Genomic DNA, 21438 nt, shown 5'->3' with positions numbered 1-21438 from the left:
TGATGTTGATTGGGCTGGCAGTGTGGTGGATCGCAAGAGCACTTCTGGATGTTATTTTTCTTTGGGTTTTGCTTCGATATCCTGGGTGAGCAGGAAGCAGAAATCGGTTGCCTTGAGCACTGTTGAGGTTGAATACATAGCTGCTAGTATGGCCTCATGTGAAGCTGTCCAGTTGAGGAAGCTCTTCAGTGAGATGTTTGGACATGTGCTGGATACCATCGTGATCCTCCGTGACAACCAAAGTGGGATCCAATTATTAGAGAATCCCGTATTTCATGATCGCTCCAAACATATAGATATCAGGTACCACTTTATTTGGGATATGGTACAACGAGGAGCAATAAGGCTCCATCACATTTGGATTGATGAGCAGGTCGTTGATATTCAGACAAAGCCCCTGGGGAAGGTTAAGTTCTTGGCCTTTCGAGAATGACTTGGATTCGTAGAGAGACCCTCTTGTGAGGGTCCTGTATGATATGGACATTGAGCTCTGGGAGCCCCGGGGGGCTTGGGGTACTTCTTGGAGTGATGAGCAACCATAGCGTGAGTGGTTCAGCCTTCCCCTAGTGGTTTGATGTGAACAGGGTGAGTGGTTCAACCCTCCCTTGTGATACCCTTGGCGACATGTAGGTAGGATGAGTGGTTCATCCTTCTCCTGCTGAGACATCCTACCATGCAGTTTGGGACTCATGGGAAGTACCTCTCATATGGCCAATGAGTAGGGAAATGATGATAGGGACCATAATACTACCGAAGGAAGCATCGTGTACTACCATACTCCCTATGCTAGGATGACCAATATTGATTTGGGATCAATTGGAACTGACTTCGGGTCAGTAAGAGTGGTATGAGACACTCTCTTTTGATTGGAATTGACTTTGGGTCAGTAAGAGTGGTATGAGACACTCTGTTTTATCTGGGATTGACTTCGGGTCAGTGGAGAATGGTATGATACATTCTCGATCTCTTCTTCTTGTTTATAGTTCAACAGAGCAGAGCAGAGCAGTGCATTGATCGCAAAGATAGTACTGACTGGCAGATGGATCAGCAGATGGAGTTCTCCGTAGTTGAGAGGGAGTGTTAAAATTGGCAACTAGGGCCAAACTCCACATGGGTCATCTTATTTATGACCGCTGCTATTTTTCTTGGATTCCTCTCTCCGATAGGTGTAGGACTAATCTAAAGATCATCCGATTCCAACATGTGCAAATGAAGATATGAATTTTTCTATATTATGGACAAATTGTCAAGGTCGACCAGCAAGCAAAAGAGGCATTCAAACCCCCAACTCATCCTCAATGTTGCATATAAAAGGAGGAGACCTCAAGTTATTTTCGTCATCATTTCATCTCAATCTCTCTCTTTCTCCTCTTGTGATTGGGTACACATATCTCGGCAGCTTTTTCTCACATGTGCAAAGGAAGAAGGATGAAATCTGTTGTCTGCGCTGACCAACGTTCATAGAGTTGCAGGGAGGTTGTTTGACTGTGTTGACCTGTTTTGACCTCGGTTTGGGTGAGGTATCTCTGTCCTAGCAGGCCGCAGATCTTGGCACTGAAATCGAGGCAATCTGACCTCTCCTTTGACCAGTGTTGATTGCCTTAGGGCTGGCCGCAGGTTGACTTTCGTTGACCAATTTTGACTGGACTTTTCACACTATTTTGGGCTGATTACACTTCTTGTTGGAGGCCGAAGTTGATTGGGCTTGACCACGCTGATTAGAAGAAGAATTATGCCCTGTTTGAACAGTGTTGACTTTTCTAGTTAGGGATTTTTGCTGCTGTCATAAATTATTAGATTTGTAAATTGTACTATCTCTCTCTTTGCTCAACTATTGAAGAATATAAGAAAATTGATCAAGGGTTTCCCCACATTGGGGTTTGTCCCTGGCTAGTGTCACATCTTGTGTCCTCTTGTCTTGTTTTGTCTTTTACTGTTTATGTTTATGTTCTATCTGCATTTTACTATCATGTTGATGTGATTGCTAAATTGGATATTGATATTGGGCTAATAAAGAAATTGAAGTAAATTGCGCTTAAGCATGTTACCTAAAATTAACAGTACTTTTGATATTTGTATTTATTCAAGAAAATAAATATTATTCTTATAATATATGTCAATGAGTTTCTTGCTCATTGAAATATGTCTAGCACATGTTAAGTGCTATAGGTGAGTCAAATAGTCAAAAGGAAATGTTGAGGGCCTTAAGGGCATGTTACACCATGTATTAGGGTCAAGAGAATACCTCCAAGCAAAGTCAAGTCCCCTCCTATGCAAAGGCATCTATCAAGGAGAAAGCAAATCCACTACATCTCAAAATCTATCAAGTAAGTATATGTCCTCTTTTGAATATACATCAATATCTTTTTGCAAGGAAAGCAACAGATTGGTAGGTACCAATACCTTTCTTGCATGGAAGAAGAGCACTGATTTACTTCTCAAGGAGAATGAACTCCTAGAACATGTCAAAGGGAATATCACTATCCCTGCTAAGGAACAAACTCAAGCCTTAGCTAAGTACAATAAGGATGAGACAAGAGCTCAAAGGATTCTAATAGAATCAATCAAAGACTCTCTCATTCCTTATGTCTCCAAATTTGAAACATCAAAAGAAATTTATGATAAGCTAGTAGAGCTATTCTCGGTATCCACAACTGGAGAAGTAATATCTCTAAGGAATGAATTGTACAAGATGAAGATAACAAAGGAAGGAATAGCTCCCTACTTCATGAAAATCTTTGAAATGAGAGATCAACTTCAAGAGCTTGGGGAAGTCATGTCTGACAGAGAGATGACAACTGTAGTACTCAATGCTCTACCTGAGGATTGGGGCAACTTCACATCAAGCATATATGCCAAGAAGGAAGCAACCACACTCAGTGAAATGTGGTCTCTATGCAGGACAGAGGAAACCAGACTTAAAGAAGAGGAAGATGTGGGATCAAAGGAGCAAGCCTTTGATACCAAGGCCAAGAGAGAGGGAAAATTTGGCAAATTTGGTCCATGAAGAACAAACACCAAAGACATGTCCAAAATCCAATGCTATGGATGCCAAGAATATGGACACTACAAAAGGAATTGTGCTAAGCTTAAAAGGACAACAACAACAAAAGAAAGAGGGAAGAAGCTCACATGACTCGAGGTGAAAGAAGAAGAAAGGAAGGTCCTCTGGATCTCTACTATGACTAAGTCAAAATCTTTACTTCAAATCTTCTTTCAAAGTTTTGAGTAGGATAGGAGCATGTAGGAATAAAATGAAATTGCATGGCTAGAAACATCTTCTAGAATCTAGAAGCATAAAGTACATAGAATTCTAGATACTCATGAAGAAGTAGCATTTATAAGGAGCATGGTAGATATAACTCAAGATATTCATGTAGAAGGAGCATACTGAGTATAGGACCTCATCCACGATGAAAGAAGACTGATCATGATTGAGAATCTTAGAAGACCTCCATCATCAAAAGAAAAGAAACATTTGTAGGCAAGGGTCTTTAAGATCCTATAATGTAATCTTCAAAAGAAGGTTCATGAACCAAAGCAACTGTCTCATCGGGAATCCTATTCATGGTATTCAAGAAAAGGATGATATGTAGGCAAGCTAAGATGAAGCAAGAAGGGCCACACCAAGGACAACCAAATGAAGCTAAGACGATCAAAGGAGAATCAAGATGAGGTATGTATGCATCAAAGTTTTGTCATGTTATCATTTGTATATTATTAAGTCATGGGAATGGTTCTATAACAAGATCAAGTATGAAAGAATCTCTTTCACCAAGAACATGGTCAAAGGCATGTACTACAATGCAATGAAGGTCAACGAAAGAATATGCTCACATAAGGAGTATAAGATCGCTGACTACAAAGCAAGAAAAAATGCTGACTAGTCCAGGAAGCAAGCAATGAAGAAATGTTCTCACAAGAAGCATAAGATGGTTGACCTATCTATCTTAGAAGAAGCAAATGAGGAAAGAGATCAAGCATGTGAAGAACACCATGATCACCGAGAATCACTATTTGACAAGAAACTTTGAAGATATCTCTCGAAAGAAGGCAGGACAACTCTGACAAAGAAAGGAAGGACTGTTGACACCTATAAAAACCTTGGAGATATGAAAGATGCAGATAACTGATTCTACTTTACAAAGATGTCGTGATAAAGATGCCATCCAGTAAAAGAAAAAGCAATGTTGAAGCAATATTAGGATGAAGTCATGATGGGCTACTAGGTTGAAGCATGTAAAAAAGCAAGTACAATGAAGCATCCATGAGAAGAGTATTCCGAATCATGGACAACTGCCAGAGGAGTAGCCAGATGACAAGAAAATCTGATGTATGGCAAGAAAGACACTTTCCATGAAGGAAGTAATGACATGACAAACCAGGATTGAAAGTGATCAATGGATGGTGCTCTACCTAGAAGAAGTTCAAACAAAGACTTCATGACATCTGTTATCACTGAAAATTCCAATGCCAAAAGTTCAAAACCGCTCACATTAGTTTGATGCGCATAAAGCCTTTTTAGCAGTTTCGCAGCGCAAAATGTTTAGGTGGTTTCGTAGCGCATAATTCATAATTTGCACTGGCTGCGCTACGAAATTGGGAATTTGTCCGAAACCATTGCTCACCCATATCACTTTTGTCTCCTATGAGTTATGTGGGAATATGATATATGCATAGAAAAGCCTGTTTCGGCAAATTGATGGTGAAGTTTTGTAATTCATCTGAGTTATGGCTGCAGGCTTGCTTGCCTTCTAGTGAGAGTTTAAAGCTTGTTAACCAGGATAAAAGTCCTCAATCAGTTCCACTGTCAATGACAGCTGAGGTTAATAGAAAGGTGGCTTTTGAATAAGGTGTCAATCATAAGAAGGAAAGCATATCAAGATTTAGAAGATGCTAGTCGTGGAATAGTGCCTTAGAAGATACATCATTGGAAAGAGAGGATTTTCAGACTTTTGCAAGTGATTACTTGAGAGCTCTTTCTATATTGGAACGCTTGGAAGAACCCAACAGTCGTCATATTTCACAACTATGTTTTAAGATATGTTTGGTTCTACAGATGCAGAACAAGATCCCAGATGCACTAAGCTATTTAAGATCCCAGCTTGTATATAAACGAAGCTGAGACATCCAAAGATGAAAGTTCTGGCAAATATGCACAGACAAATAATGTTCCCAAGGGAGATCTCCATACTGGTACACTGGCTACGAAACTGCTGTAGGTGCTGTTTTATAAGGAAGATGAGCAGTTTAATGGTGAAGTCAGCAGATTTTTGAAGGGAACGCCAAAGGAACGTAAGAGATATTACTCAAGGCTAACCTAGTTATTCAGAGGATGACAGGTGGACCTTTTGGTAAAGGTAAAATCTTTGTCTCAAGTTCAACTTTTGTAAAGCTACTTTATGGCAAGTTAGGGTTTAACAGAATGGCATACGAGGAGTATCTTTTTGGTTCATACACCTGGCTATCTATGAAGCTTCCAACGCATTTGAAGTATGGTGATACTCGTAAGTTTTGGGATATTTAAAGAGCTGGGACATGTTGCTTGATTTTCGGAGGATGGTAGGAGACAGGGACCTTAAAAATAGGTGTTTTGATCCTAATGATAAATGATCCATCAGCACCTTCAGGTATCCAAAGTCAGCGTTCCTTGCACCTGTAGCTCAATCATCTTGAGCCTAACCAACAAAAGACAGCTGTCAAAGATCAAGAAAGGAATCAGGCATACGAGGAGATGAAGTTAGAGTTTTAGTGTGATTAGGACTCTTTGTAATTACAGCTCAATACTTTATGTATTTAATGAGTTTGTTTAAAAATAGATAAGGGTAGTTAATGATAGGTCATCGAGCTCCCCTCATGCTGGAGGAGGAGACTCAAAGTAGTTTAGTTCGTTTTCCTATATATAGTGAAAACTCTGATGTAATGGGGGTTGGAGATTTATAAAAAAACAGAGTTTTTATATTGGCTAATGTAAAAGACTTTTGACAGTAATAGAAAGATTACTTTTTCTTCCCAAGATTCATCTTGTGTTCAATGCTCAGAATATATGTGGCTTTGTCTTTATCCTTTATGTTTTACAGCTCACTAAATATGCAATCACTCTGAATTCACCTAGTGCTCAGACTTCCTGTGTATGTTTATGAGTTGAGGTTCTTTTTGAGAAATGTTCTGAGTGTTTAAACATTATATGCCTTGGCTTCCATGATTGAGTAGTTAATAGTTTACTGCAGAGGTGTTTGACTCCATGAGCCCAATGGAAGAAGTGTTATTTTGTTGTTCCAACCAGCTTATTTTCATGTACTGTTTGAAGAGTTAGCCATCTTTTTTTGTTATTAATTCCTATCAAAAATCTGTGAGAGAGCCCTCTCTGACTAAGGAGGCTAAGCCTTAGTCTAAGCTTGGTTTGAAATAGTTGCATGAGATCTTGCTAAGTAGCAGCCCTTAGTACACGATTTTGTGATAACAACATCAAGCAAGAAATGAGATCAAGTAACTGAAGGACCCACGAAGAAGAAGTTGCTGATGAATGAAAGTGTCCCTAGTTAAGAGGGAGCTTTGATGAGTCCCTAATCAAGAGGGAGTTTTGGATCATGTAACAACCCAGCTAAATTAATCCATTTTATAAAGTTTTAAACTTTATAATAAAACCAATTGTGAGGAAATTTAAGCTATAAGTATGTTAAGTGTATAAATACAATGTAAATTTAAAAACATATATAAGTTGAAATTTTATAAAATATATAATTACACTTTAATATATATATATATATATATATTAAATTTACAAAATATATAATTAAATTTTATAATATAAATGTTATAAAGTATATATATAAATGGAACTTTATAAATATAAATGTTATAAAGTACATATATAAATGGAACTTTATAAATATAAATGTTGTAAAGTATATTAATGGAACTTTATAAATATAAATATTATAAAGTATATAAAAAGGACTTTACAGATTATGTGATGAAATTATATGCTATAATATAAGTAAATGGACTCATGAATATACCATACGATAACCTACCTAAAACGCATGACTGAAACCATTAAATGAGGGCGCGTCCAACCAGCTGAGAATTTATAGCAGAGCGGCTTTGCCAGGAAAGGATCTGAGGGAGTTAAATTGCATGCGGAGGCGTGTCATGAGGAGGAAGAGCGGTGGCCGGAAGCAGGAGGGTGGCCACCGCCATGCCTGCCATTATAAATCGCTATTCTGAACCGATGAAAGGGGGGGAAAAATGGAGCAGTGAAACCAGAGGAGGTGGAGCAGAATTTAGCAGTGACAGAGATTACTATTGGATGAGCTTTAATCCGACTGAGGTTCTGGGCACGGGGTCAGTGGGCTTCTGTGAGAAGCTTGCTGGATTGAGCAGCCAGCCTCTGCTCAATCAGGTTGGGTGGAATTGGTCTCCCTGGGTAATTGGAGCAAACAGCAGCAGAACAAAACAGCAACAGTATCGACAGCTTCACAGGATCAGCTAGCAGTTCAGGTAAGTGCAAAAATTAAGTTTTAAGCTTCCTGTTTTCCAGTTTGTGAATATTTACATGTTTTCTGTAAATCGAATTCGTTGGCCTTTACAGATCACCCCTGATTACAAATGAGTGATGATTGTGTTTTTCCATTTCATGGGTCATGCACTAGATTAGGACTAAGAGCCGTACGTCTAGATGAAGGCCATGAATGGAAATGTAGACACGATATAGACACAACATTCTTGTCTTCACTTGGGAAGAAAGAACGGGAGGATTGTGTAATCATCTGGAATCCGATACTCTTTGAGGATGTGTAGGGCATCCAAGACAAGAGTAGGCAAGAGGACCGATATTCTTTGAGGGCTGGGAACCCAAGATAAGAATAGTGCTCGAAGGTCATACTTAGAGAACACCCTGGTGGGTATGTACCTTGAGAGACAATGATGAAGGTGTCTATAAATCATTGGTCTCGCCAACATTGTAGCTTATGATCTCATGAAGAGATGGAGCTGTTAGTCAAGGCCTTGCACTGTGACAATGCTGATGGATATGATGCTATAACAGATGGATTGCAAATCCGATTTCTCTTATGTGAATTCTTCAAGATTGATAATAGCCAAACACCTTGTAATATTGTATGAATACCTCCCTAGTTAAGAGGGAGTGTTGAAGGAAATGTAACTAGGCGTTGAAGGAAATGTAACTATGTTCGATCTTCATAAATGCACTTTTGATATTTGTACTTATTCAAGAAAATAAATATTACTTTTATAATACATGTCAATGAGTTTCTTGCTCATTGAAATAGGTCTAGCACATGTTAAGTGCTATAGGTGACTCAAATAGTCAAAAGGAAATGTTGAAGGCCTTAAGGGCATGTTAAACCATGTATTAGGGTCAAGAGAATACCTCCAAGCAAAGTCAAGTCCCTTCCTATGCAAAGGCACCATCAAAGAAGCTCCTTCAAGCATATTACAGCACTAAAGAAGCCATCTGAAGCAAGCACAAGAAGTCTGCCTGCAAACTGTCCTCAAGTCGGCCTTCAAGTCGGCCTAAAAGGAGGGACAGTCCTCTATATGTAGAGGCTGTCCACTCCATTATAACTTCAAGAATCCATCTCTGAAATCACCGAAGAAAAGGTGCAAGTAAAAGGTGATCAAGTGACAAGAAAGGGAGCCTCTAGTGCAGCGTACAAGGAGAAGTCTAGGCCGAAGTTAAGAGGACTGTTTTATTGGGTAGAAAACAACCACATGTGTGAGAAAAAGAGCCTCTTCCTGTGGTCATTACAACACTATCATCACAATCACATAACTTCATTGGTTGGGCAATCTAAGTAGGCCTATAAGGCCATTCACTTAAGCGTAGAAGGAGCTCTCTCAAGTGAAGAAGGAAGAGGTCAACTTCACAAGGAAAAACAGTCACACGTGCGAAGGTAAAGAGGTTGTCTCTGCTGTCATAACAGCCCTCCCATTACAGTCATGCAAGTTCGTTGATTGATGAAGAGAAGAAAGGAATCATCATAAGAAAAGGGTCTCATAAAAGGTATCTTTTCTAGAGCAAGTGCAACAAGGTTTACCAACAAGTTGAAAGAAGAATGAAGTGCTGGAAGGAGGAGGACGAAGTGCCGGAAGAAGGAAATGCTGGGGAACAAAGTGTAGAAAGGAGAAAGGACTTGACTTGTGCTTGAGGATATTCTTGTTAGGGGTCTAGGGTTTGGCATTGATCAATAAGAAGATTCAATAAGAGAAACTTACTAAAGGGTTTTCCTCTCAAGAGAAGAAAGGTTTTGGCCTTGGCGGAGAGCCAACATCTTGTGTTCTTGGTCTTATGTTTTTGGTAGTAGTTTGATGAAGCACACACACATGCATTAATAATAATAAGAAGAAGATTAAGCTAACAAGAAAAAGTAAAAAGACCCCACAAATTGTTATCAAGTAAGGAAGAATCACACTACACTTATTTGCCCTAGATTCTTCAACACACCAAATATCAGAATGTGAGACCCTAGGTTTCCCCTTAGCCTCCCCTTCTGGGAGACCAGCCGATATTATCGAGACTGATTTGGAGTTACCAGTCCAGACTTCATACGTCAGGCCACATGTTTTAGGAGCGCTAGAGAGATAAACTCTAGATGGATTCAAAATAGAGAACCCCTCCTTTTGCCCATCAAAGTGTCTCTCATACCTAGAGGAGCAACTCAAGATTTATTTGAAGTTTATGTCTTTTGACATCGACTACTAGTAGTACCCCTTACTCATACATCTCCCTCTCCCCTCCCCCAAATCATACAGCCAGACAGCGAGCTAGTGCCTTGTTTCTCCCCCTTGCCCTTGGCAATCACACTCAGGAACCTTGACCTCATGGTTGTGACTGTCTGATCTCTCTTTCTCTCTCACTTTCTCTTTCTTGATGTTCCTGAGTTGACCACCTTTCTAGTCTAGGACATATTCACTCCGTGTTTTGTATCACTTTACTTTGGTCACAATTTTATATATATGTTTTGATGTTATACTTATGTATGTTTCTTTCTTTATATGATTTTCAGCATTTTCAAGGAGTTGCAATTGCACTTCCACATTGATTCATATTGGTTGTATTCTCCAGTCCCATTGACCTACTTTTGTGGTCATTCATCAGAAATTAATATAATTATCTTATCTTATAACAATACTTCAAGTCTTGACAGCCATAATGGATGCATTGATGCAGATTGTAGTCAAGATATCAGCAGTTGCAATTTGCAAATCACCAATATGATATTTATGTTTGGAGGAGGTATACGCTGAACAGAAAGGGGTAAATTGGTAAATCACCATTCTGCTGTTCACTACTCAAGTTTATTGGGCTGTAGTAGAGCATGCTATTAAGGAATCAATGTGGTTTCTGGAAACTTCGCATGATATTGATTATGCTCAACAGGAGCCAAAAACTGTCTGCGATAAAGATGTGAACTCTATTGTGTTTCAATGAATGATACATAGCACTCCACATCCAACCACATTGACATCCAACATCACTTTGTAAAGGAAAAGTTTGATTGTGCAAAGGTAAGTCTTGTGGTTTGTGGATATGATTGAATGGTTTCAAATGTTCGCACAAAATGGCTCATGAGTGACAATGATGGTGTAGTGAAAGTTCCAGGTTTAATGTTTTAATAGGCGAGAATGTTGGGATGTATTAAAACAGAAGCCTAGAAAGAGACACCATTGGGCCGCTGAGTAATTACACAAGGATTACTGATTGGTTCACCTAAAAAGTATACAGGATCCCATCAATGAGTCCACTGATAACTCTATCAAGGAGTGAATGACAGTATAAACCCTCCTGAGTAGTGTTTTTTTCATATCATTGCATTATTATCTGTTGTGATATCTTTGTAATAAATTCTAGGTTGTGTAATTCTTTGTTTCCGAGAATGGTTGGCTAACAGTTATAGATGCACATCGAGTTATGATAGTTTCAATAGAGGAGCTAATGCAATGGAATTTTTGTCATTTGTATTTTATAGCCTGCTGTTTGTCTTGTTCTCTGCCTTTTTTTCCATGAGTACTCTTCTGGGTTAGTTAGTGGACAATCCAAAGTATTCTACTAGAGTGAGGATTGGAACCCCACAATTTATGCCCTGTTTCCATGTTCAAGAACGAAGCACAAGTCCGTGTCAGAGTTTGCATTCTATGTAGCTCTGGAAGTGACAATTTTGATGAGGAGGAATTACCATTTAGGGCATCAAATCACTTGTACTACTGCAATTCCCTGTTTTCCAAATTGTGTCTGTTCTGAGCAACTGCACTACTTTGTTAGGGTGGGGATATCACTCCTTCACTCAATGTGATGGAACAATCATTAAACACACAGCATATCGTCTTTCTGGAACCAAGTATGACATGCAAAATTAATGTTTGGAAGTTGAGAGTAATTGATGTTTAAAGGTAAAAATTTGGAAGCAATCAGGATTGATGTAAGGGCATCACTAATAGTTGTACCATTAGGGCATCATCAATAGTTGTACCATTAGATGACATTCAATCAGAAAGACGAATGCTTAGGGATAACTGGATAACGCATTCAGATTTGCTTTGATTCTGACAATAAACATTTTCCAGATTGTAAGAGACTAATTATTGCACAGTTGATTGAATTGTCGAAATATGCAGGCAAATGCATAATATCTTCGCAAATGATAACTATGTTCATCTTCTCCATCCTCAAGTATTGAAAGCAAGAAATGGGAAATGACAGGAGATGAGTTTTCAGAAATAGGAATGGCTAGGGTTTAGTAAGGAACAAAACCTCAGGGTAGAGTTGTTAGGAAACCAGAGTCCAGACAACAAGGGGAAATGCCAGGAAATGGTCCAGGAAAGAGGAAGAAACTCTCATCCCTCATCTTTGCTTTCATCTCTCATCTTCTCGAAGACAAGTTCCCACAGTGTTGAGTGAGCATTAGCCAGCTTGGATCTTAATGAACCAGTGCTTGAGCTTGTTGAAATTTGGTACCGGAGGACAGGTGGTTCCCTAAGGCTTTGATCTTTGGCCTAGGGAAAAGTGTCCAAAAGAATTTAATTTTTCTTCTAAAGTAACTTTATAATTTTTTATAAAGTTAAATCTAATTTGAAAGTGACTTTAAGTGATAACTAAGTGGGTCTTTATTAAAGTGGGGTGAACTAAAAAATAGAAAGTGAGATTTAAATGAGCATTTAATCTCAGCCATTGATCTAAATCTATTTCAGCCATTGGATTTAGGGATCACCCAAAAGTCATTTAGGGTTGGGTTAAGGGAGGAAAATGAGGAAAAGATCATTCATTCTTTCATGAGCAGATTGGGAGAAGGAGAGCAAGAGAGCAAAGGAGATTTCTGGACAAGGAGGAGAAAGAGACAGCAGTTTGGCACACATACCAAGGCAGCACTTCAGCAAATCCGTATAGCTCAAAGAAGAAGCAGAAAAAGGCATATTTTGTGAGCAAAACAGTGAAAAAATTGATTTTCAGCACGAATATCGAGGAGGCGATTTTCTGCACAATTTTCGAGGTCTGTCCGTACAAGCCCGTACGACCGGCCGTACGGTCCGTACATCCGTACAGTTCGTACTCGTACAACCATTTTCCAGATTGTCTGTTAGCTGAAAAGCAGATAAGTTTGCTTGCTGGAAAAATTTCTGTTTTGCTGATTTTTGCTGAAAAGTTTTCTCTGTAAAAAGGCATTTTCCAGAAATAAAGAAGAGCTCTCAAACTGGTTTTCCCCAAGAGTTGTAAGGGGTTTTTCCAGGGTCAAGTTGACAAAAAATCACTGAGTTTAAATGTGTTTTAATCGCTGTTTTTGATTGCTGATTTTTATTTCTGCAATTTCCAGCATTCTGAAAAATTTCCAGAATTTGTGTTTTCAGCAATATTTATTTTTTCAGTCTGTTAAATGTATGGTTATGGGAATGGGCATTTAACTACATGGGAGAAATAAGGTGAAACTGAAAACCGGGGTGGGAAAACAAAGATTTTCTACATGGTATCAGAGGTTGAGTGTTGAAGGGCAGTTTGGGACAGCAAAAGAAAAAAAAATTACAGCTGTTGATTTTTCACTCAGAAAATTCCAGCAAGCTGATTTTTTATAAACAACAGTTTTATCTTTACCACACCAGTGCTATTTTTCAGTTTTAGGACAGCAAGATGTCATTGGGATTGAGGTGGAGGATAAGTTGGATGGGCATACAAATTACAACGTTTGGAAGGAGAGAATGCAGAGTATCTTTGAGGAGGCAGAAGTCTGGGATATCATGGTGCATACAGCACAGCAACCTGTTGTTGTGCCTACTGATGCTACTCAGTTGGCTACTTATAATAGAAAGAACAACAAGGGTAAGAGGCTGATTCTAGACGGAATCAAAGACCATTGCATTCCTCATGTGAGAGGAAAGAGCAATGCCCATGAGATGTGGACAACATTGTCCAATCTCTACCAGAGTACCAATGAGAACCGGAAGATGGTCCTGAAGGAGAAGCTGAAGAACATTAAGATGGGTAATGATAGTGTAGCTGGATATTTCACAAAGATTACCAATGTGAGAGATGAGTTGGCAGCGATTGGAGAGGCCATTCCACCCACTGAGTTGGTGCGGATTGCAGTGAATGGCCTCCCCCGTTCATTGTTGAACTTTGCTGATGGGGTTTGTGCACGTGAGACCCTTCCCACATGGGAGAGGTTTTGGGATGATTGCATTCAGACAGAGATCAGGAAAGGACAGCTTGGGGCAGCCAAGCCAGTTGAGCAGGATGAGGATGTAGCACTGGTGGCAGGAGGCAAGAAAGGCAAAGGGAAGAAGCAGGCTTCCACAAACGGTGGTGGGGGCAAAGGCAAAGGTAAAGGTAAACAGGGGAACACACAGAAGGACTATTCCAAGGTGAAGTGTTGGAATTGTCAAAAGATGGGACACTATGTAGTTGTGTCCGGAGAAGAAGAAGAAGAAGGGGAAGAACCAGGACGTGGCAGCTTCAACAGAGATTGAGGACTTTGCAGGTCGGTTTGACCGGGAGTTTGCGTTCACTATGTGTGAGTCCTCTAGTGCAGGATCACCTGCCACACAGGTTCAGAGGGAGCATGCTTTTCCCTCGATCAGCGGAGCATCTTCAGGTATCTGGTATGTGGACAGTGGGGTTCACGTCACATGACAGGAGTCCATGAGTACTTCTCAGAGCTTTCAGAGAGTGGCACTGATATAGAGGTAGTACTCGGTGATGACAGAGTTGTTAGAGCAGTCGGGGTGGGGACATTGACATTTCAGAGGGAGTCCAAACCTCCCTTGAAAGTGTCAGATGTTCTTTATGTGCCAGGGTTGAGGAAGAACCTCATATCCGTCTCAGCTTTGGAGGACAGAGGATATGAGGTACTGTTCAGGGGAGGACAGGTGTTGATGTATCCCAGGGGCACTCCAGTTGATTCAGCTAGAGTGATAGGTGTACGCCATGCAAAGGTGTACAAGTTTGCATTCCAACCCCTTTTGGCATTGAGCAGTAGTACCGACAACAGAGCTAGCAGTTCTGAGCTGTGTGAGATTTGGCACCGCAGGATGGGACACATGTATCATGGAGCCTTGAGGACATTGCGGGAGATCACTACAGGTGTGCCAGATTTCAGTACTGATCACTTTGATACTTGTAGAGGTTGTGCGATGGGCAAGTTTGCCAAATCCCCTTTTCCCAGCAGTGACAACAGAGCGACTGTGATACTTGATTTGATTCATTCCGATGTGAGCGGTCGGATGTCTCATGTTTCCTTGAGTGGATATGAGTACTATGTTTTATTTATTGATGATCACTCCAGGAGGACCTGGATTTATTTCGTGAAGAACAAGAGTGAGGTCTTCAAGCGGTTTCAGGAGTTTAGAGCTCTTGTGGAGACACAGACAGGTCGGAAGATCAAGTCCCTGAGGTCGGACAATGGAGGAGAGTACACCCTTGGAGAGTTTGTTGATTATTGTGCGGAGGCAGGCATTAGGAGGGAGTTCACTGTTCCCTACAACCCCCAACAGAACGGGGTTGCGGAGAGGAAGAACAGATCCATCATAGGGGCTGCCAAAGCTATGTTACATGATTAGGGGTTGCCATTGTTCTTGTGGGCAGAGGCCTGCAACACAACTGTTTACTTGCAGAACAAGAGTCCGCATCGTGCCTTGGGGCACATGACTCCGGAGGAGGCTTTCTCTGGGAAGAAGCCTGATCTTGGTCATCTTCATATCTTTGGATGCATTGCATACTCCTATATACCCAAGGAGAAGAGGACCAAACTAGAGCCCACCGCAGAGAAGGGTATCTTTGTGGGCTACAGTGAGACCTCAAAGGCCTTTCGGATTTACATTCCTGCACAGAGGAGAGTTGTTGTCAGACGGGATGTGAAGTTCGAGGAGGACAGGGCCTTTAGGAGGTCACGGGAGTTAGAGTATCTGGATCAGCCAGACCCTCAGCAGCAGTTGAGTCAGTCGCAGGGATCCAGTGGGCAGGGATCAGGAGGATCCGGAGGTACATCTATGAGGATGTTAGGTCCATCAGTGAGCAGTGGCTCGCCGAGCCAGAGGGGTGGTGCTCCGGGCAGCATGCAGAGCAGTTCACAGAGCAGTTCACTAGGGAGTCCACTGATGGACAGTTCACACGGTACCTCAGCTTCTACAGGTTCAGGTGCAGGCAGGAGGACAACAGACAGACAGTCAGGAGTTCAGGCTACTGATGGTGATGAGGAGGAGTTTCATTCTCCTATGGGAGAAGCATGCTCAGGGAAGAGGAAGCCCAAGTGGCTTTAGGACACCTTGAGAGATGCCACATCTGTTGCTGAGCCGAAGAGGCCGATCAGAGAGAGTAGACCACCTGAGAGGTTTTGTAGCTATATGGCGATGGTTACCAGCATCCTTGACTCTGAGCCTTCTAGCTATGAGGAGGCAGCTAGCCAGCAGGTCTGGAGAGAGGCCATGCAGGAGGAGTATTCTTCTATCATGAAGAATGATGTTTGGGAGGTGGTGCCGAGGCCTGAGGGCAAATCCGTGGTTACTTCCAGATGGCTTTACAAGGTAAAGCATGCTGCAGATGGCAGCATTGAGAAATTCAAAGCGAGGTTTGTGGCTAGAGGGTTCTCCCAGGTAGAGGGAGTTGATTATGAGGAGACCTTCGCTCCCGTGGCTCGATATACTTCGATCCGCTCCATTATATCGATAGCAGCAGAGATGGGTTGGAAGATCCACCAGATGGATGTGAAGACCACATTTCTCAATGGCTTCATACAGGAGGAGGTGTACATTGAGCAGCCACAGGGCTTTGAGGTGCATGGGAAGGAGTCCCATGTGTGCAGATTGAAGAAGGCCCTTTATGGCCTGAAGCAAGCTCCCAGAGCTTGGTACTCTAGGATAGATACATACTTGCAGGGGATGGGTTTCACAAAGAGTGAGGCAGATCCGAACCTTTACTTTATTGTGATTGGTGAGGAGCCTCTCATTCTGGTGCTGTATGTGGATGACTTGGTCATTACAGGTGCAGAGAGACTCATAGAGCACTGCAAGAGAGATCTTGCGGCGGAGTTTGAGATGAAGGACATCGGCTTGATGCATTACTTTTTGGGTTTGGAGGTGTGGCAGGAGGAGGGGCATTTCTTCCTGGGGCAGGGGAAGTATATTGTGGACATCCTTAGCAGATTCCACATGGAGGATTGTAGACCCATGTCGACACCGATGATCACCAACTGGAAGAAGCTTCATGCTTCGGATTCTGAGTTGGTGGATCCCACATTGTACAGGCAGCTGATTGGTTCCTTGATGTATTTGGTCAACACTAGACCAGATATCTGTTTTGCAGTCAACACGATGAGTCAGTTTATGTGTGAGCCTAGGAAGGTTCACTGGGTGGCTGCAAAACACATTTTGCGGTACTTGCAGGGGACAGTGGATTATGGTCTGGACTACAGGCAGGGAGATGGAGTGAGATTGGCAGGATACACTGATTCTGATTGGGCAGGTTGTGCTTCTGATAGGAAGAGCACTTCAGGGTGCTGTTTTGGGTTGGGTTCAGCAGTAGTGTCATGGTTCAGCCGGAAGCAGCAGTCAGTAGCATTGAGTTTAGCGGAAGCAGAGTATATGGCAGCCAGTCTAGCTAGTTGTGAGGCCATCTGGCTTCGCAAGATGTTGTTTGGCTTATTTGGTCAGCCGTTGAGACCTTCAGTGATTTACTGTGATAATCAGAGTTGCATTAAACTCACGGAGAATCCAGTATTTCATGACAGGTCAAAGCATATCGGGATCAGATATCATTTCATCAGAGACTATGTTCAGAAGGGAGCTGTGAAGCTTGAGTATATTTCCACTGATGAGCAGGTTGCAGATATTCTTACCAAAGCCTTACCACGGTGCAAGCATGTCTACTTCAGGGACAAGATGGGTGTGGTGAGGAACACCTTCTCGGTAAGAGGGAGTGTTGAAATTTGGTACCGGAGGACAGGTGGTTCCCTAAGGCTTTGATCTTTGGCCTAGGGAAAAGTGTCCAAAAGAATTTAATTTTTCTCCTAAAGTAACTTTATAATTTTTTATAAAGTTAAATCTAATTTGAAAGTGACTTTAAGTGATAAAGTTACTAAGTCTAATTTTAAAGTGACTTTTATAAAGTCAATGAAAAATTAGAAAGGAAAAGTGACTTTGGAAATAAATGACTAAGTGGGTCTTTATTAAAGTGGGGTGAATTAAAAAATAGAAAGTGAGATTTAAATGAGCATTTAATCTCAGCCATTGATCTAAATCTATTTCAGCCATTGGATTTAGGGATCACCCAAAAGTCATTTAGGGTTGGCTTAAGGGAGGAAAAGGAGGAAAAGATCATTCATTCTTTCATGAGCAGATTGGGAGAAGGAGAGCAAGAGAGCAAAGGAGATTTTTGGACAAGGAGGAGAAAGAGGCAGCAGTTTGACACACATACCAAGGCAGCACTTCAACAAATTCGTACAGCTCAAAGAACAAGCAGAAAAAGGCAGATTTTGTGAGCAAAACAGTGAAAAAATTGATTTTCAGCACGAATATCGAGGAGGCGATTTTCTGCACAATTTTCGAGGTATGTCCGTACAAGTCCGTATGGCCGTCCGTACAGCCATTTTCCAGATTGTCTGTTAGCTGAAAAACAGATAAGTTTGCTTGCTGGAAAAATTTATGTTTTGCTGATTTTTGCTGAAAAATTTTCTCTCTGTAAAAAGGCATTTTCCAGAAATAAAGAAGAGCTCTCAAACTGGTTTTCCCCAAGAGTTGTAGGGGGTTTTTCCAGGGTCAAGTTGAACAAAAATCACTGAGTTTAAATGTGTTTTAATGGCTGTTTTTGATTGCTGATTTTTATTTCTGCAATTTCCAGCATTCTGAAAAATTTCCAGAATTTGTGTTTTCAGCAATATTTATTTTTTCAGTCTGTTAAATGTATGGTTATGGGAATGGTCATTTAACTACATGGGAGAAATAAGGTGAAACTGAAAACCGGGGTGGGAAAACAGAGATTTTCTACAGAGCTAGACAGTTTTGATGATGGTGATACTCTTGAGGGGTTAGCAGATGCGGATCTTGGAGTGTATATATAGGAGGTTGATTGAAGAGTGAGCAGTGGCAGTGATGGTGATTTTGATGATTTTGTCATGGAGGACGAGTGATGGCTGTGACAAACTATGGGATTCTTCCATCTATGATTCTAGTATCTACCATATTTTGTATTTTCCATTTGCATGCCTACCTATGGTATAACTGATTCTGTATCTGTGTAATACATTTTAATTTTGATGACATCAAATGACTCAATGAGAAAGCTGCAGTTTATGGTTCTAACTTCTAAGCTTCTATTTTTCATGTATTGAATATTCTAATTTTTGTGTGTTTGGTTATCATCGATGTAGTAACTAGTGTCAATATTTTGTAAATGTTGTAATTCTAAAAATTTGGATCTTTATGTCTATATTTCATTTTTGTATTTTTAATTAGTATTTTTTTAATCTATCTATATATACATATATGCGAAGTCTGTCCTCTGTGTCTTGTTTCTGGGGTCAATATGTACCATGTTTTTGGGGTTGATATGTACCATATCCTTTGTGTCCTGTTTCTGGGGTTGATATATACCTATTCAGAATTCAGCAGACTTAACAGTTTTCAGGATTTCAGGATCAATAGGATTGTGGCATTTCATTAGATTATATCATGTATGAAGGTATGTGATTGACATTTAATCAATAACACCAAGTCCTGTATGTACCCTAGTGTTGGTGGTGTTGATTGTTGAACTCCTTTGTCATGGCCTTAGCAAAAATGTACCCTTCACTCAAGTGAAAATCATTGATTAGGCATGTTAAGCTTTTTCAACCTAATTATAAGGCTTGCATTAGACCATTTGATCAAATTGGGCAATGTTGACTAATATCTCTAGAGAATCGAAGCAGAGGCAAAGGCTAGACAAAAGGAGAGGAATCTAGATTCTAGATGGTTGACGCATCTAGATGGTTGATGCTTGAATAATCAATCATTTGATGTACAATTTGGATGCCATTGCCATATCTTCTTGATTTATGTAAAATGATGCTTCTGACACTTCACTTCCAGAAAAGGTCCCCGCTTCGTCCCTGCTTTGTGCAACATTGGGGTGTCTACTTATGAAATTGTCATTAAATGTATCCTACGTTTTTTCTAGAAGCTCACTTTATTAATTAATTAATAAAGTGAACTCTTTTTTATTAAGGTGACTTTCAATTAATAAAGTGACTAAAGTGGGTCACTTAATGGTTTAATTAAAAGAGAGCCATTGATCTCATGGTTAGATCTTAATCATTGAAGATTAGGTTTTTGGTTCATGTCCAAGTTATAAAAGGAGAGGGGAAAGACAAAGACACATGGAGAGCATTCATTTCACAAGTCATGTGAGTGAAGGAGAAAATTAGAGATCTGATTTTCAGCCATTGGCGAGGATTTCAACAGTTGTTCAGCAAGAAGGAAGCCAAACTGTCATCTGTATGGATTCCGTACAACCATACGGATTGGTGAACATGCTGCCTCGATTTTTGTGCTGTTCAGGTTTGCTGTTTGTTTGATTAATTTCTCAGAGCCATTTTCCTTGTAAGGGAGCTCTTGTAAGAATTGAATATAGTTTTAAAATGATGAACTGATCTAGAAGAACAGAAATAATTGTGCACTGTGTGTGATTGCTTTTCTTGTTTTCTGCTGCATGCAAGAGTTAATAGTTCCAGCAAGTAACTAGATCTGATATCTTTGCTTAGATAGCTGGTTTTAGGATAATTAGACAGGTTGAGAGCATTCCCCTTGTGGAATTTCTTGAGATGTATGATCAGTATTACCCTGGTATATCAGCACTTTCAGCTCTTGATAGCAGCTCTTCCTCATGTGATCCTTCCATAAAGTGTGTAGGGGGTTAACTCCATATCAGTTTTAGTGCCAAATAATAATCCATTGTCCCCATCAGCATAGTTTACTGATTTTGTTTTTCCATTATCTTAATGTTGATGTCGAGTACTTAGATATTTTGTATGCATTTTATGTGCTTTCATATTCTAAAGTACCTATATTGATTTTGGAGGAGTATATATCCATACCATAAAAATTAATGAGAGAAGGTTGTATTATCTATATTTTAGGTTATCAATCAAGTAATACAGCCTTTTTTGTTCCTTGCAGTTCTGTGATCTTTTAAAGTCCAGATTGGAATCTCCTGCATTTCTTGACAAGCTTGGAAGTATCCATGCTTCAATTGCACAAGGGATCACTGAGAGGCCGGGTATGACTCATTTGGTGATCCAGTCAACTTTTTTGATTGTAATTCAGTGTTATGATCTCCTTTTTTAATGTGTAATAAGTGCAAACTATCACAGAGAAGTCTTTGACATGGAATCCCTACCAAATTTTGTGTGTCCTTTGCTTTTTTTGTTGGTTATAGTACAGGGTTATGATTTTTATGTCTTCATATATGATAATTGCAAATTACATTAGGGTATTTTATGACATGCAATTCCCCTAAGTAGATATTGCTATTCCTATAACTTTCAAGGTTTTTTGTAGCCTTTGTTACTTATTTTTTCATGCACAATTTGCTTACTTACTAATTACTTGAGTTTGTTCTGCATTTGATGAACATTGGAAATGATTAGTTCTGTTGTTTAATTAACACTTGCTTCGTTAATGATCTCAAAACAGATGAATCCAGCTCATGGGATTTGGTATCAGAGACTGATTTGCTGGAGTGTGATTATAATGATGCAAGAAACTGTCTAGATCAAGACAGTTATGTTGTTGTCCAAGAAGAAGATATTGTGGATGGAATTGCCTGCTTCATGGCCACATACCTTTCAACATTGAAGCAGACTAAGGTATACATTTATTTGTTCTTAGTAACAGAGCTCAAAAAGAGGGTGAACGTTGACTTTTAAGAACTTTGTGAACTGTATCCCTGTCATCTCA

At 40.2% G+C, this 21438-nt stretch overlaps 1 protein-coding gene across 3 annotated transcripts in view; it reads left to right on the top strand.

Moving 5' to 3' along the window:
• LOC149251013 (uncharacterized) overlaps positions 1-21438 on the top strand; it is a 138717-nt gene that overhangs the window by 61533 nt on the left and 55746 nt on the right. For all 3 annotated transcript variants that reach the window (XR_016266853.1, XM_089459300.1, XM_089459299.1), the window contains exons 2-3: positions 20659-20758; positions 21175-21347. Coding sequence is in view for 2 of the 3 variants with exons in the window: in XM_089459300.1 (XP_089315426.1) it covers positions 20659-20758; positions 21175-21347 (273 nt within the window). In the remaining variant the exon portion in view is untranslated. The remainder of the gene's footprint in view (positions 1-20658; positions 20759-21174; positions 21348-21438) is intronic.

Source organism: Pinus tabuliformis, chromosome 7 (genome assembly GCF_031772625.1).
Source record: "Pinus tabuliformis cultivar Carrire ecotype Pingquan chromosome 7, CPIR1, whole genome shotgun sequence".
Taxonomy (NCBI): domain Eukaryota; kingdom Viridiplantae; phylum Streptophyta; class Pinopsida; order Pinales; family Pinaceae; genus Pinus; species Pinus tabuliformis.
Note: the sequence above shows the minus strand (reverse complement) of the source record. Positions and strands in the feature narration are given on the sequence as shown.